The sequence below is a fragment of the Melanostigma gelatinosum genome (genome assembly GCF_949748355.1).
Source record: "Melanostigma gelatinosum genome assembly, chromosome: 20".
Lineage (NCBI taxonomy): Eukaryota > Metazoa > Chordata > Actinopteri > Perciformes > Zoarcidae > Melanostigma > Melanostigma gelatinosum.
Window position 1 is genome coordinate 20445715 of NC_136653.1, and position 13715 is coordinate 20459429.

A 13715-nucleotide genomic window follows, 5' to 3' on the forward strand; every position below is an offset into this window, starting at 1 on the left:
CAGACTTTTGATTCAACACAAACTAGTTTTGTAACTTCAAAGGCACTTTAATATTTGTTCAGCAATATGTACATCTGTACAGACAAAGTAACACGTGCCACAACCACGCCTGCTCTTTCTCCATCACAACTGTTCCACAGTAAAATTGTATTCTTTAAACAAAAGGACTCAAAGTACAATCAGACTCAAGTTTATGGACACAGAGTGTTCCCTCTGTAGGACGTCCCGTGTCGTGAACACGGGACGTTGAGACACTGATGTTCAGCTGAAGCTTCAACACACTAAAGCAATAAAAATAGGACATCAATTCTAAAATACAATAAAAAAAGTCATGTCGAGATAAAGAATATTCAAGTGATCCTCCCAGTACTCACAGCGTCTGAACATGGGACAAACTGGGAGACGAGTACTCATGTTTAGAGAAGCAGCATCGTGTGCGTGTCCATGTAGACTCAAGAATAACACAGATGTATGGAACTAAAACAATAAAAGTGATGGAACATCCTGTACAGAGAAAGAAAACATCAAACACACACAAACAGCAGGAAGAGAAGAGCCGACAGCAAAACAAGACTAAATCTAAACCTGGCTCTCAGGAAACTGATCTTAACTACGAACTAATGAAACCAACAAATCAACGTCCAGCGACATACGACAGCACATTCATTCATTAATACATGTTCAGTTTATGTCTTTTTAGAATTCTCCACAGATACGATCATCATGGCGACAGAGCCGGTGCCTACGCCTGGCCCGGGAATGTGGGGGCAGCGGGCTCCGCCTCTGAAGGGGCGGGGTCAGCGGGCAGCAGCGGCTCATTGGACGACACTCTCTGGCAGATCTCGGCGTAGCTGGGCTTCTTGGACTCCTGGCCAATCAGAGCACAAGGTCAAAGGCTGTCACACCTGTTCACTCTCACACAGATCTGAGATCTGAGATCAAGCAACAGCTTTTTAAAATGATTTAATTTTATAGGAACTGAGTGAACTGAAAAGTGTCGTATAAAAGTGATTATTACGATGAAACTAATTGTTCTTCTATCTGGCTGATCATTTCAGTTTTGCATAAGTACTATATCGTTACTACTTACAAATAATAAAAAAAAACTAATTGTTACTGCTGTTATTAGTGGAAGTAAAAGTTAAATGACAGAGATATTTTGTATTAAAGCTAAGATTGGTAATATTTTGAAATACTTATATTATATGTGTTTAAATTCTGTCGGCTGTCGGGATGTAAAGAGAATCAGAATCAGCTTTGTTGGCCATGTATGTGTGCTGTTAAGTTAAATGATTAGACGGGCACATATTCTGTCTGTACACTCATTGTTCGTCTTCCTCCAGCTGCTGTCTTAACAGCTGTGAGTTCTAACAGCAGCCATGTTTGTAGTTTACGTTCATGATGATCATTTTGGGGGCGTGTCTCTGGAGGGAGGAGCTGTCATGCTGCGTTCACACCGGTCGCGTTGATTTTTTGACGCGCGTCGAGATTACATACAAAGTCTCTGCACAGACGCGATGAGACTGGCGCGCCGCGATTTTTCAACTTCAGCGACTTAATCGCGTCTGTGCATAGACTTTGTATGTAATCTCGACGCGCGTCAAAAAATCAACGCGACCGGTGTGAACGCAGCATTAGCCAATCAGCGTTGAGTTGCTCCCCCTGTCATCACTGGCTTCCTGCCGTTGTTGAATCAGGAAATAAATCCTGTAGCCGTCTGTGTTCACCCAGAGCTCTACGATACCTCATATCAACAGAGACCGGACCAAACTATGTGTATGCATGCGTGTGTGTAAACCATACGGTACAAACAATGAATAGACGCTGCCGTATTTACGTCTACGAAGTTATTCTGAGTGTTGGTGGAGCTGCTACAATGTTAGCATAGCCTAGCACCGATCCATCAGAGCTCCATTGAGAAGACCAGTAACCTACAAATCGGCATCATTACGTAGTTATTTCGGAGTCCCTTTTTGTCGGTTTATTGCCGTTGAATCACAGCCAAATCAGTTTATTTTGTGTTCCTACAGCTGTAGTAAACAGCGACCGGTGGTTTGCTAGACAGTGAATACAGCTCGATACAATCCACGGAGCTCCTCTGAACAATATTATGAACCAGACATGACGGCGTTTGGCATTCCGATGTTTGAGGGACTTCCACAACACGTACAAAACACGTACAAACACGTCCTTATTCCTTTCACGGTTGACAGCGGAAAGAAATGGCGGCCAGGTGAACGGCTTCCAGACGATAAACCACGCCCCCTCTCCGGCGCTATGAGATTTTGCGGCGTTTGGTGTGAACACGACCGGCGGCGCGTTGAACGCGATTGTGCAGTGCGTCAAAAAATCAACGCGACCGATGTGAACGCAGCATCAGTGTTGACCACTGGGAGACTTTCTCTAGACTGGGCTGGTGTTTAGGTTTTTTAAATCTAGTGAACTGATAATTCCTCAACATTACCAACACTAGCTTTTGAGAGAGACGCCGATGTTTTGAGAGGACTGAGAGACGGAGGTTAAACAAACCCTGCCCTGAAGTCTTTCCTTTGAGTCACTCCGTCCACACGACACTGAAGTAAAACAGAAACAGGAGGAACATTTGAGCACCATGAACAGGTCTTACTGCGACTGCTTCCTGTGTCTGCTGAGCTGCTTTGGCCTCACTGGTCGTCTCTGCACGCTCCTTCACATTCCTGCACACAGATCACAGATCAGCTGGATCAAAGTCAGCATTGGACCTGAACTATCCTGCTGGGGAGACGACTGGAGAGTCTGATGCAGTAGATAAATCCTCACTTACTGCTCTGAGATCTGCTCTTGTGACGCTGGTGAACACACGCTGCTGCTTCTCACTGGAGTCTGTGATGAGCAACAGCAAAGAGACAGTCTGAGGTTTAAATATGAGGACAGAGCATCAGATGACCAGTGTGTGTGTGTGTGTGTGTGTGTGTGGCAGACAGAGACACACTGGGTAACCTTGACGTTGCCGTTAGCTGCAGGTAGCACTGCCATGGCGGTGTTTGGTGGAGTCAGAGGAGGGAAGCTGGTGAGGCCGAGCTCGGGGGGAGGAGACGGCTCTCGCAACTGGCTCTGTGAATTCTACACAAACACACACAAACACACAGTCAACACACAACAAAGTGAGCTTTCCAAACACTCGTGATGCTCGCTGGCTACTTACACGAGTGTTTCCATCAGAAGCGTCCCAGGACGTCGGGTTGTCGCTCCTCCTCTGGCTGGAGGTTCCTCTCCTTCAGAGAGAGGCGGAGTTTAAAGCATCACTCATCACACTGAATCCTACACGAGTCTGTCGGCTCAGAGGGATCCGTGTGCAGCTCGTAAGAATTATTAGTTTTATGTAAGAGTGCTGCTTCTTCACTGTCATTACCAGTGAATCCACATCAGACCTGTTTGATCCGGTTCAGACTGACTCTGGTTCTGTTTGGATCAGTTGAGCCAACAACAGATTATTATTTCACAGGTGTGAAAGCAAACTATGTCCCACCACAGCGTTAGTTATTCTGATCGTGGAAGGTTGATGTGACTGAATTTAAAACAGGTGTCGCATCATGAGCCTCGACAGGAGGTACAACTACATGAACTGTGTTAGTTAGTCCGGTATCAGGACTGGACCGCCACGCTCCATAGAGGATTGAACTTTCCTAGACCATGGAAACAACAGAGGACCTGTAAACACAGGTGGGGTTCCTCTGCCTTGATGTTTTGTTACCTTCCTCGATCAAAAGTGGAAGCCCTTCCCCCTCGCCTCTGACGGCGCGCGTTGCCCCGCGACCACCCTCGACCCGGCTTCATGGGAGAGGACGAGCGCTCTGCTGGCGTCTGCTCTGACGAGTCCTTCTGATCGGACTGCCAACGGTCTCTGGAGTTCGACCCCCTCGAGCCTCTCCTGGAGGAGATGGGTCATGATGGCCGTCAGTGGATATTCACACCGGGATCACAAAAAGACGCGTCACTACGAGTATCGTGATGAAAACAGCGGTATCTACCTCGGCCTGTGAGGGTTGTACGGTCTGAAGTTGGAAAATCCGTCGATCAAGTCGTTCATCAATGGTTGCTGTTGAGAGAAACAACAAAGCGCTGCATCACTCTGCTCGTGACGGGATTATTCTCTCTCCGATGTCTTAATACACCTCTCACCTGGGCACAGTCCTGGTATCCCGTCGCAGCCGAAGCCCACGCCTCGTTGGTGGGGTCAAAGAGCAGCCGGGGGGGGCAGGGCTGCTGGTAGGTTGCTGGGGGGAAGTAGGAGCTGTAATGTCCGCTGCACTGGTCCAGCTGGGGGGGTCTGTAGCTGTTTTGTGGAGCAAAGGAAGGGACCGCCATGGTTTTGGCCTTTATCCTCACCATGATGGGCTTTCCCTGGAACTCCCGGACGTCTTCTCTGAGGTACCTGTAGGCCTAAAGACGTGAGCAGAGACGGGACAGAGTGACTATACTTTCAAATCACACAAACAACAGTGTGTAACTGAATGAAATATACAAACTGACAACATAAAAAGCATGACTTCAGTGATCAAATAATGAGATCACAACATGTTTGCCATTCAGAAAAGGTTGATATTTAAATTCTTAAACCAACAATTGAACACTGCGTCTTCATTGTGTTTAAAGTTGTTATTTGCGCACAGTGTCAGATAAAGATAAAGCAGAAGAGTGTTTCACCTGCTGTGCGTCGGTTTCTGACTTGAAAGTGATGAACCAGTTATCGTTGCTCACAAACTCACAGCTCAGGAACTGTGGCAGGTCCTCCACGTCAAAGAGAGACTCCACTTCCTGCAGCACAACGGAGACATCAAACACACCGGTCAAAGTGAAAAGCATGAGTTTACTAGGAAGAGAGGAGAGGAGAGAGGAGGGGAGAAGGGAGCAGAGCTAGGAAAGGAGAGGAGGGGTTGTTGTGGGTTCCTTGCCTCCTGAGGTGTGGTGTTGGGGATCTCTCTCAGGATGATCACACAGCGGCTCTGATTGGCTCGGACCTTCTGTCCACATGGAGTCACCTGAACCGTCGGCAGAGCTGTCGACCAATGAGAGGAGAGACTCAGCACAAACTCCTCACAGTAGAGCATCGTAGATTACCAACATCTGAACATGAACACTGACATTTCAAGATGTCTGAGATGAGGTCCAGGTCCGTGCTGAGACTCTTGATCCGGTCCAGGCTGGCCAGCATCGCGATGGGAACGTACTGATCGTCGTCCATCTGGGAGTTGAGGTACAGGTCGTTACTGAGGTGCTCCCTGTGGAGAGATGAGAGGTGACATGTTCTACGTGTTGGAACCAACAACAAACTAAACAGCTGTTAAATGGTAGGTCAAATCAGTAAACTACTAACATAGGTCCTGGAAGCCGCCTTTAAGTCAGTGTTGAATGTATGCTTAGTATCGATGTCTCATGTCAATATGTTTAATCACCATCCGAGCCAACCAGAAGCCATGGCTGACAGGGGAGGTCCGCACACTGCTCAAGGCTCGCGACACCGCCTTCAGAGCTGGAGACCCAGCTGGGCTGGGAGCAGCCAGGGCTGACCTGTGCCGTGGCATCAGGAAAGCTAAACGACTGTACACCAGGAAAATCACAGGACATTTCAAAGACAGCAGGGACTCACGGAGCCTGTGGCAGGGCATTAGGACCATAACGGACTACAAACTACCGCCACAGACCTGTGACAGTCACACCTCCCTGCTTAACAACCTCAATGGCTTCTTTGCACGCTTCGAAGCACAGAACAACACACCTGCGCAGAAAACCACCCCCCCCACCGACGACCAGGCTCTGTGCCTGTCCCCAGCCAGTGTGAGGAGCACACTGCTGAGGATTAATACCCGCAAGGCTGCGGGACCTGACAACATTCCTGGTCGTGTGCTGAGGGACTGCGCAGAGGAGCTCACGGATGTCCTCACCGACATCTTTAACACCTCCCTGAGCCAGGCTGTTGTTCCCACGTGCTTCAAGGAAACCACCATCATTCCTGTGCCGAAGAAGTCATCTCCAGCCTGCTTCAACGACTACCGCCCCGTCGCATTGACTTCTACCATCATGAAGTGTTTCGAAAGGCTGGTCATGAAGCAGATCAAATCCACCCTTCCTCCCTCCCTGGACCCGTTTCAGTTTGCTTACCGAACTAAACGGTCCACAGAGGATGCAATCTCCTCCGCTCTACACCCAGCCCTCACACACCTGGACACTAAGAACTCCTACGTCAGAATGCTGTTCATAGATTTCAGCTCAGCATTCAATACAATCATCCCCCAGCAGCTTGTGTGTAAACTTACAGACCTGGGCCTCAGCCCCTCTCTCTGCAACTGGTTGTTGGACTTCCTCACAGAGAGACCACAAGCTGTTCGGGTCAACAACAACACTTCGAACACACTAACACTGAGTACGGGGGCCCCCCAAGGTTGTGTGCTCAGCCCCCTTCTCTTCACCCTGCTGACCCATGACTGTAAACCCAACTACAGCTCCAACCACATCGTGAAGTTCGCTGACGACACTACCGTGGTAGGTCTCATCAGCCACAACGATGAGACTAACTACAGGAAGGAAGTGAACCAGCTGGTCCGTTGGTGCCAAAATAACAATCTCTTCCTCAATGTGGGGAAAACAAAGGAGATTGTTGTTGACTTCAGGAGAACCCACTCCCAACCCCCCCTCCCTCTGACCATCAATGGTGCTGCTGTGGAACAGGTGAGCAGCACCAAATTCCTCGGTGTGACAATCACAGATGACCTCACCTGGACCAGCAACACCACTGCACTGGCAAAGAAGGCCCAGCAACGCCTGTACTTCATCAGGAAGCTCAAGCGAGCAGGAGCCCCCCCCCCCATCATGCTCTCATTCTACCGAGGCGCCACTGAGAGCATCCTCAGCAGCTGCATCACGCTGTGGTTCGGAAGCTGCACCGCCTCCAACCGCAAGAGCCTGCAGCGCATTGTGAACTCTGCCCAGAGGATCATCGGAGTCTCACTCCCTACACTACAGGACATTTACAACACCCGCCTCACCCGCAAAGCACTCGGCATTGCGGGTGACCCCACCCACCCCTCCAACAGCCTCTTCAGCCTCCTGCCTTCAGGGAGAAGGTTCCGCAGTCTCCGTTCGAGCTCTACCCGGCTGAGGAACAGCTTCTTCCACCAGGCGGTCAGGATGCTGAACTCTCTCCCTCCCTCTCTCCTCTCGCTCCCCCTCTCTCCCCCCCTGCCATCTCTCCCCTGACCTCTCTACCCTCCCCCTCACCCACCTTTCCCCACTGCCTCAAATGGAACATACCAGGACATCTACTCCCCCTCACACCCCTTCCCTCATCCAGCACCAGTCACTTTTTATCAGCACCAGTCACTTTTTATCAGCACCAGTCACTTTTTATTCTCTGCTGCTACTTGTTTAATCCTTTATCTAGGCCCTTATGTTCTTAACTTTATTCTATTTTATTCTATTATATGTTATATGTTCATGTCTATATTACACTGTGGGACTGCGAGAAACGGCATTTCGAATTTTCTGTATGCATAACACATGTGGAAACTTTGACAATAAAGTGAACTTTGAACTTGAACTTTGAACTTTGAACTTTAAAGGACATAAACAGAGACCAGGTGAGTGGTTACCTGGTCAGGCAGGACTCCAAAACGCTCCTCAGCTGCTCGATGCTCTCATCTGGAATCACAGGAAGTCATTATTACTTCATGGTTCATTTGGTGAACCATATAAACTGGATACAGACCACTACACTGGATTGATACCTGTGACAGGTGAGTCAGTGGGTTCTCCGTTGACAAGAGGAGCTTCAGCAGACAGCATCTGGTTCTCTAGTGTTCTACGATCGACCTCGATCTCCGTCAGGCCCACGTTCTCCAGCTGGAACGCCGGCTCGTATCCTAAAGATAAAATAAAGAAATCGTAGGAACAATTAGCATTCATCCAGCAAAGCTGTTTCCTCATTGTAACACTGAAGACGAGAGATGGTTCAAACGATTCCTCTCGTGTTCGTGATCACTTCATGACCACAGCGACACAGACGGAGTAAAACACTTTCAGTTGGATTCGAGTTGTCCTGGAACCTGGTGCAGTTCTGGGGAAAAAGTTATTTAATCGTGTTTTATCAAGACATAAAATTTAATTTTCCCATAAAAGAAAAGTATGCCGTCAGAGACAGCTGTGAGAAAGAGAACAGAAGCAGACGGTGTGTTTAACGCCAGCTCACCTCCCTGATTGGTCACGACGGTGGGGAACTGCAGCCATGGCTGCTGAGCCTGGAGGTAGGCGGGGCCAGCGACGTCCAGGTTGAAGCCGTGATTGGTCCATGCCTCAGCATCAGGGTTGAGGCTGGGGGCCACAGGTCCCTGAGAGAAGAAGACCCAATGTTCAGAATATTAATCCAACATGAAGCGTTAAATCAGATGTGTTTATGAGAATAAGAACAACATGAGTGATGGAAATATTTGTGAAAGAAAGTGAATAATAAAGTTAAGATCAGGCAGCAGGCTTAAAGCAGCTCTCATTGGATCAGAGTCAATGAGACAAAACTAAATATAACATATTAATATATAATGAAACTATTCAATCTCACTCAATGCAAAGTGAACAGTAAAGAGGAAGAAAGCATCTTTTCAGATTTACTCTCGGATATAAACGAGAGCTTCACATCTTCATCCACCTGTTGAGTTTCATCTTCAGTTCACTTAACGTTGTAACATTAAGGCTGATCTCACATTATTACTGTTCAATGAACAACGAGCCCTCGTCTCTGTAAAGACGTTGAGTTATTTTGGGAATAAGACACGAAACCCTAACACTTACAGACTGAGAGCGGTCTGTGTGCCAGTCCCACACACAGCGTCCCTGAGGCATCACTGTGCTGAAGGGGTACGCTCCCAGCGGAGCCATCGACGGCTGCATCTCTGAGACCTGATCCGGGATCTGCTCCACGTCAGAGCCCTCGTCAGACGCGCCCTGGGCCCAGACCCCGCAGGTCTCATCCAGACCCAGCTGGATCCAGGTCTGGGGGCACATACTGGGGGTACATACGGAGGAGTCCCCGTCATCTCCCAGCAGCTCGGACACCATCTCCCTCATCCCTCCCTCTCTCTCTCCCTCCTCGGCGGTCGCCGTCGGCTCGGGACGCAGGAAGTGGAATACACGCGACGGAGTCGAGGCGTAAACGTCGATTTGAGACGGGTCCACGGAGATCACGGCACGGTCCGAGTCCTGGTCCTCCGCACAGCTGAAGTCACTAAGAATCACGAAGGAGTCGTCACAGGTGTCACCGTCCTCCTCGACACCTTGGGCCAAAGTCTCAGGAGCTGAATGATCGGGAGTTTCTGGAGGAATACTGCTGCTCAGTGCAGACGTCTCCTCCTGTAACACGAGAGTCTTTATCCCATTAACTCCATCTGATGAGTCTGTAGTTTGAGGTAAACAGGCAGCGGCTTCATGCTGCAGGTCCACTTCAGGCTGCACACACTCAGAGGAACCACTGGAGGTGAATGATTCTGGGGAGCTCTGACACTCACGCTGCTCTGAACACAGGGAACTGTTTGGGTCCGTTTCAGGTGAAACATCTGGAACGTCATCTCTCTCAACATGTCTGCTGTTCTGACAGATTTCTGCTTTTGTTTCGTCTCTGCTCATGAGGACATCCTGAAGAGGCTCGTCTGAGACCACAGAAGCTTCAGTTTTCACATCAGAGCTGTTGAGCTGTTCGCCACTGAGCTCAGGGTCAGCGAATGGAGCCTCCACATCGTGACTGGGAGGCTTCATGCCGCTCAGTTTAAACGCTGGATTGTTTGAACTGACATCTAATTGGTCGGATGTGATGGAGTCACACTGGTGAGACGTGGTTTTTAGGTCTGAGAGAGGGGGCAGATGCGTGTGGCAGGAAAAGGCAGCGAGTTCAACGGGCACTGAAGACACGACGGAGGACACGGAGGACGCGGAGGACACCGAGGTGAGAGTCGTCTCTGCTGTTCCGCTGTGTCCAACGTCGGCCTCCTCCTCACTGTGGACTCTGCCGGCGCTCACAGGGATGGCCACGCCCTGCATGGAGGGTTTGTCCACCTCGCTCTGTCCAGACAGAAGAGGAACAAACTCCTCCCTGTGCGGCGGGTCGAGGTGGAGCTCAGGCTTTGAAGGACTCGGGCTGGAAGTGTCCAGTTCAGGAGTTTCAGCTGCCGGTGTAGAACTCTGGATGTGCTGCTCTGTTAGCAGATGATCGTCCAGAGGATTGAAGTCAGAATCCAACTCTTCCTCCTGTAAACCAACCGTCTCACCCCGCACAAGTTCATCGTCCTCCTCCACACATGCACTTTGATCTGTGTGTGACTTCATCAACATGTAATCCTTGGACTCATCCTCTGCAGCCGTCTGTTCATTCAAACCTTCAGGCTGAGTGCCGTCTGGAGCGGACGCCGGAGGTTCCTCGCTGGTGATTTGACTGCTGGACGGGGTCAGCGGGTCACTGGGGGAGTCTACAGGCTGAGGTGAGGGGGTCTCTTCTGATGAGAGGGAACTGTCTGAGTGTGATGGGACGGTGGACGACTGTGCTGCAGCTGGATCCTCGTCGTGTGACTGGCCGGCCCTTTTAGATTCTGGGACGTACATCTGGTCCTGGACTGTGGATGCCTCCATGTGTGATTGGCTGGAGACTGGAGACTCTACTATACAGGGCAGAGCAGCTGTTCCTCCTTCAGCTGGGTGCAGCGAGTGTGTCGCTCCAGCTGTTTGGGACTGGTGGTCGTGTTCAAGATCGTCGGCGTCGATGGAACATGACCTGTAGAAGTCCCGGTTCCTGCTCTCGAAACCTTGACAGAGCGGCGTTGTCTCCACCACCAGCCCGTACCCGCCTAACATCTCCCTCAGCCCGTCGTGCAGTGGGGGCTGTAACAGATCGCTCCTCTCACTCGGCAGGCCGGGGTTGAGCTCCTTACTAAAACAGCATCCCATCTTCTCCGGCCTAAAGTGGGAATAAAGCACAAGACTGCTATGTCCGCGCACACTAAGAGGCTACACAACACGAGACAGAATCATGAGCAGCTCCTCACGACCGCTCAGCCACTGGCAGAAAGAGAAAAGACCCTCTGCTCCCCCGCTTCGCCTCTTTCCCCTTCCCTCCCACTTTTCCCCTCCCCTACCCAGAATAGCAAATGTGAAGGCGCTCACATGTCCCTGCCACTCAACAGAGGGCCGCACACTACTTTATGTGTGTGTGTGTGTGAGAGAATGTATGGGAGCCCTAGTTAGGCTACAGTTTGAGAGGGGTCACCACCAATCACAGAGCAGTAATGCAGCAGTGTCCGCTCCTCCCTCTCCCTCCCTGAAACTCCCCCTTGTCCCTTCCTCCCTTCCTTTCATTCTCGTATCCTTCCCTCCCACTGACACCTTTCCCTTTGATTTACATCAGTTCTGCTTCAGCGTCCCTCCTCCCTCCCTCCCTCCCTCCTCACAAGGCCATTCGGGCCCCAACAATTAATCAGGTTTTCCTGTAGTTGTCCTGGTCAATTGTATAGTTTAAAATAATGAATTTATTGTTCAACAATTACTTTTTAATGCTGTTATTTCTTTCTACTTTATACACATATATTGTTTGTCTGTCTGTCCTGAAACAGGGATCCCTTTCTCCCCCTGTTAAAGGTTAAAAAGGTTCTCTATTTTAAATCGAGGATGTCGATTGTAATTTTGGATTCTGGAATAATATATGTATATATTGGTCAATATAATAAATATTTGGGTTGTCAGACAGTGATGTTGATTGTAAACAAGCTCGTGTGTCTGGAGAAGGAGCAGTGAGAAGACCAGAGCAGCTGATTGTTGTTTCAGTACCTGGATGAAGTAGTAGTAAGCAGCACCCAGCGCTCCCAGGGGTAACGGCTCCTGTAGATCAGCTGGACACAGAGGATTGTGGTGTGACGTTATGTGGTCAACACAGAAACTGTTGCTGTAAAGTGAAGAGTCATAACATTATGTGTGTTTGTGGCCACTAAGGACTACTTCTGATGAAAGAAATCACAAATTACCAGATCAAATTATGGCTTCAAATGTTCTACGAACTACTGAACAATGTAGAATTAAATACAGAAGCTACAACATTCAAAGCAAACAGATCATGTTGGTCCAACCTGAAGTGACACTTTTTAAACTCGTAACAGGGAGATTTAGGGTAATGAGCAATATATCAAAACACTAATCAGTTCATTTTCTGTTGATCGATGAACACACTCACTGAATATAGCCTCAATAATACGTCTGTTCTTTGTTATCATTTGCTTCATTTTAAAAGGCTGACATGAACCTTTATGAGATCATTAATTCACATCACTTTTAGCAGACAGGTTAAGAGAAAGGACCGTCAAACAGGACATGTGTGAATAATTAACAATTATCTAACTTCTCATTACTTTACCATCTTAACTGTCTTCCAACCATCTTCACAACAAGGACCCAGTATATCCATGAACACTTTGTATACGTTTCGATTAATTTAACCTTTTAATCAGGATTCTGAGATGTTTTTACTTCACTTCAGATCAAATTGGATTAATTCATTTTGTGACAATCCTTAAAGAGTTCATGTGGGAAAAAAAGCATTAATTTCTCATATTTTTGTTCTGTTAAACTGATATTAACGGCAAAATGGACCGTTAGATCTGGCTAACTGACATGCTAATGTTCTACTATAACAGTTAAGATAACGGCAGGTTGACTTAGCGTAACTTACTATTGTTATAAACTCCTCCCATTCAAAGAGACTTATTATTTTCAATTTAAAACAGTTTCGCAGTCAAAACGTTGGTGTAGTTAGCGAAGTTAAATATATTAAGAGTTCTCAACGTCTTCTCTTCCGGAATTTAAACGATAATTTCAGGCACAGAGGCAGCTAACGGGCGTCTCCAACGTTGCTAACCGCTAGCTAGCTACCGTTAGCTTCAGCTGGCCACCGTCCACAAATAGAACGTTACAACGAGGCTAACTGTTAGCTAAATGCTAATGTTATGCTAACATAACTAAACTTCACGTTGTAGCTGTTTTCATTGAGCGTGTTGCAGTAAACTCACCTGTCACCTGTCCTGTCACCTGTCCTGTCACCTGTCCTGTCACCTGTCCTCTGCTTCCTCCTCCTCCTGCTGCGTTGAAAGTCACGTTTGATTTCTGGCTTTCTTGCGGTGTGTTTGCGGTACTTATCTTAGCGCATGCGCATTAAAAACGCTCAACCCAGTATATCCATGAACACTTTGTATACGTTTCGATTAATTTAACCTTTTAATCAGGATTCTGAGATGTTTTTACTTCACTTCAGATCAAATTGGATTAATTCATTTTGTGACAATCCTTAAAGAGTTCATGTGGGAAAAAAACATTAATTTCTCATATTTTTGTTCTGTTAAACTGATAAACTGATATTAACGGCAAAATGGACCGTTGGATCTGGATAACTGACATGCTAATGTTCTACTATAACAGTTAAGATAACGGCAGGTTGACTTAGCGTAACTTACTATTGTTATAAACTCCTCCCATTCAAAGAGACTTATTATTTTCAATTTAAAACAGTTTCACAGTCAAAACGTTGGTGTAGTTAGCGAAGTTAAATATATTAAGAGTTTTCAACGTCTTCTCTTCCGGAATTTAAACGATCATTTCAGGCGCAGAGGCAGCTAACGGGCGTCTCCAACGTTGCTAACCGCTAGCTAGCTACCGTT

The 13715-nt window shown here is 48.0% G+C and overlaps 1 protein-coding gene across 1 annotated transcript; it reads right to left on the reverse strand.

Moving 5' to 3' along the window:
- Positions 1 to 32: 32 nt before the first annotated feature.
- Positions 33 to 11060, reverse strand: LOC306794365 (uncharacterized protein). Its single transcript, XM_079292398.1, has 15 exons — positions 8821 to 11060; positions 8225 to 8363; positions 7764 to 7898; positions 7629 to 7677; positions 5125 to 5261; positions 4935 to 5038; positions 4687 to 4797; positions 4162 to 4422; positions 4011 to 4078; positions 3734 to 3910; positions 3185 to 3254; positions 2980 to 3102; positions 2804 to 2862; positions 2627 to 2696; positions 33 to 868 (listed from the first exon to the last, which is right to left on the reverse strand). Exons 1-15 carry the CDS (start codon positions 10960 to 10962, stop codon positions 743 to 745), a joined length of 3771 nt encoding a protein of 1256 aa, XP_079148524.1. The 5' UTR covers positions 10963 to 11060; the 3' UTR covers positions 33 to 742.
- Between the last annotated feature and the right edge of the window lie 2655 nt (positions 11061 to 13715).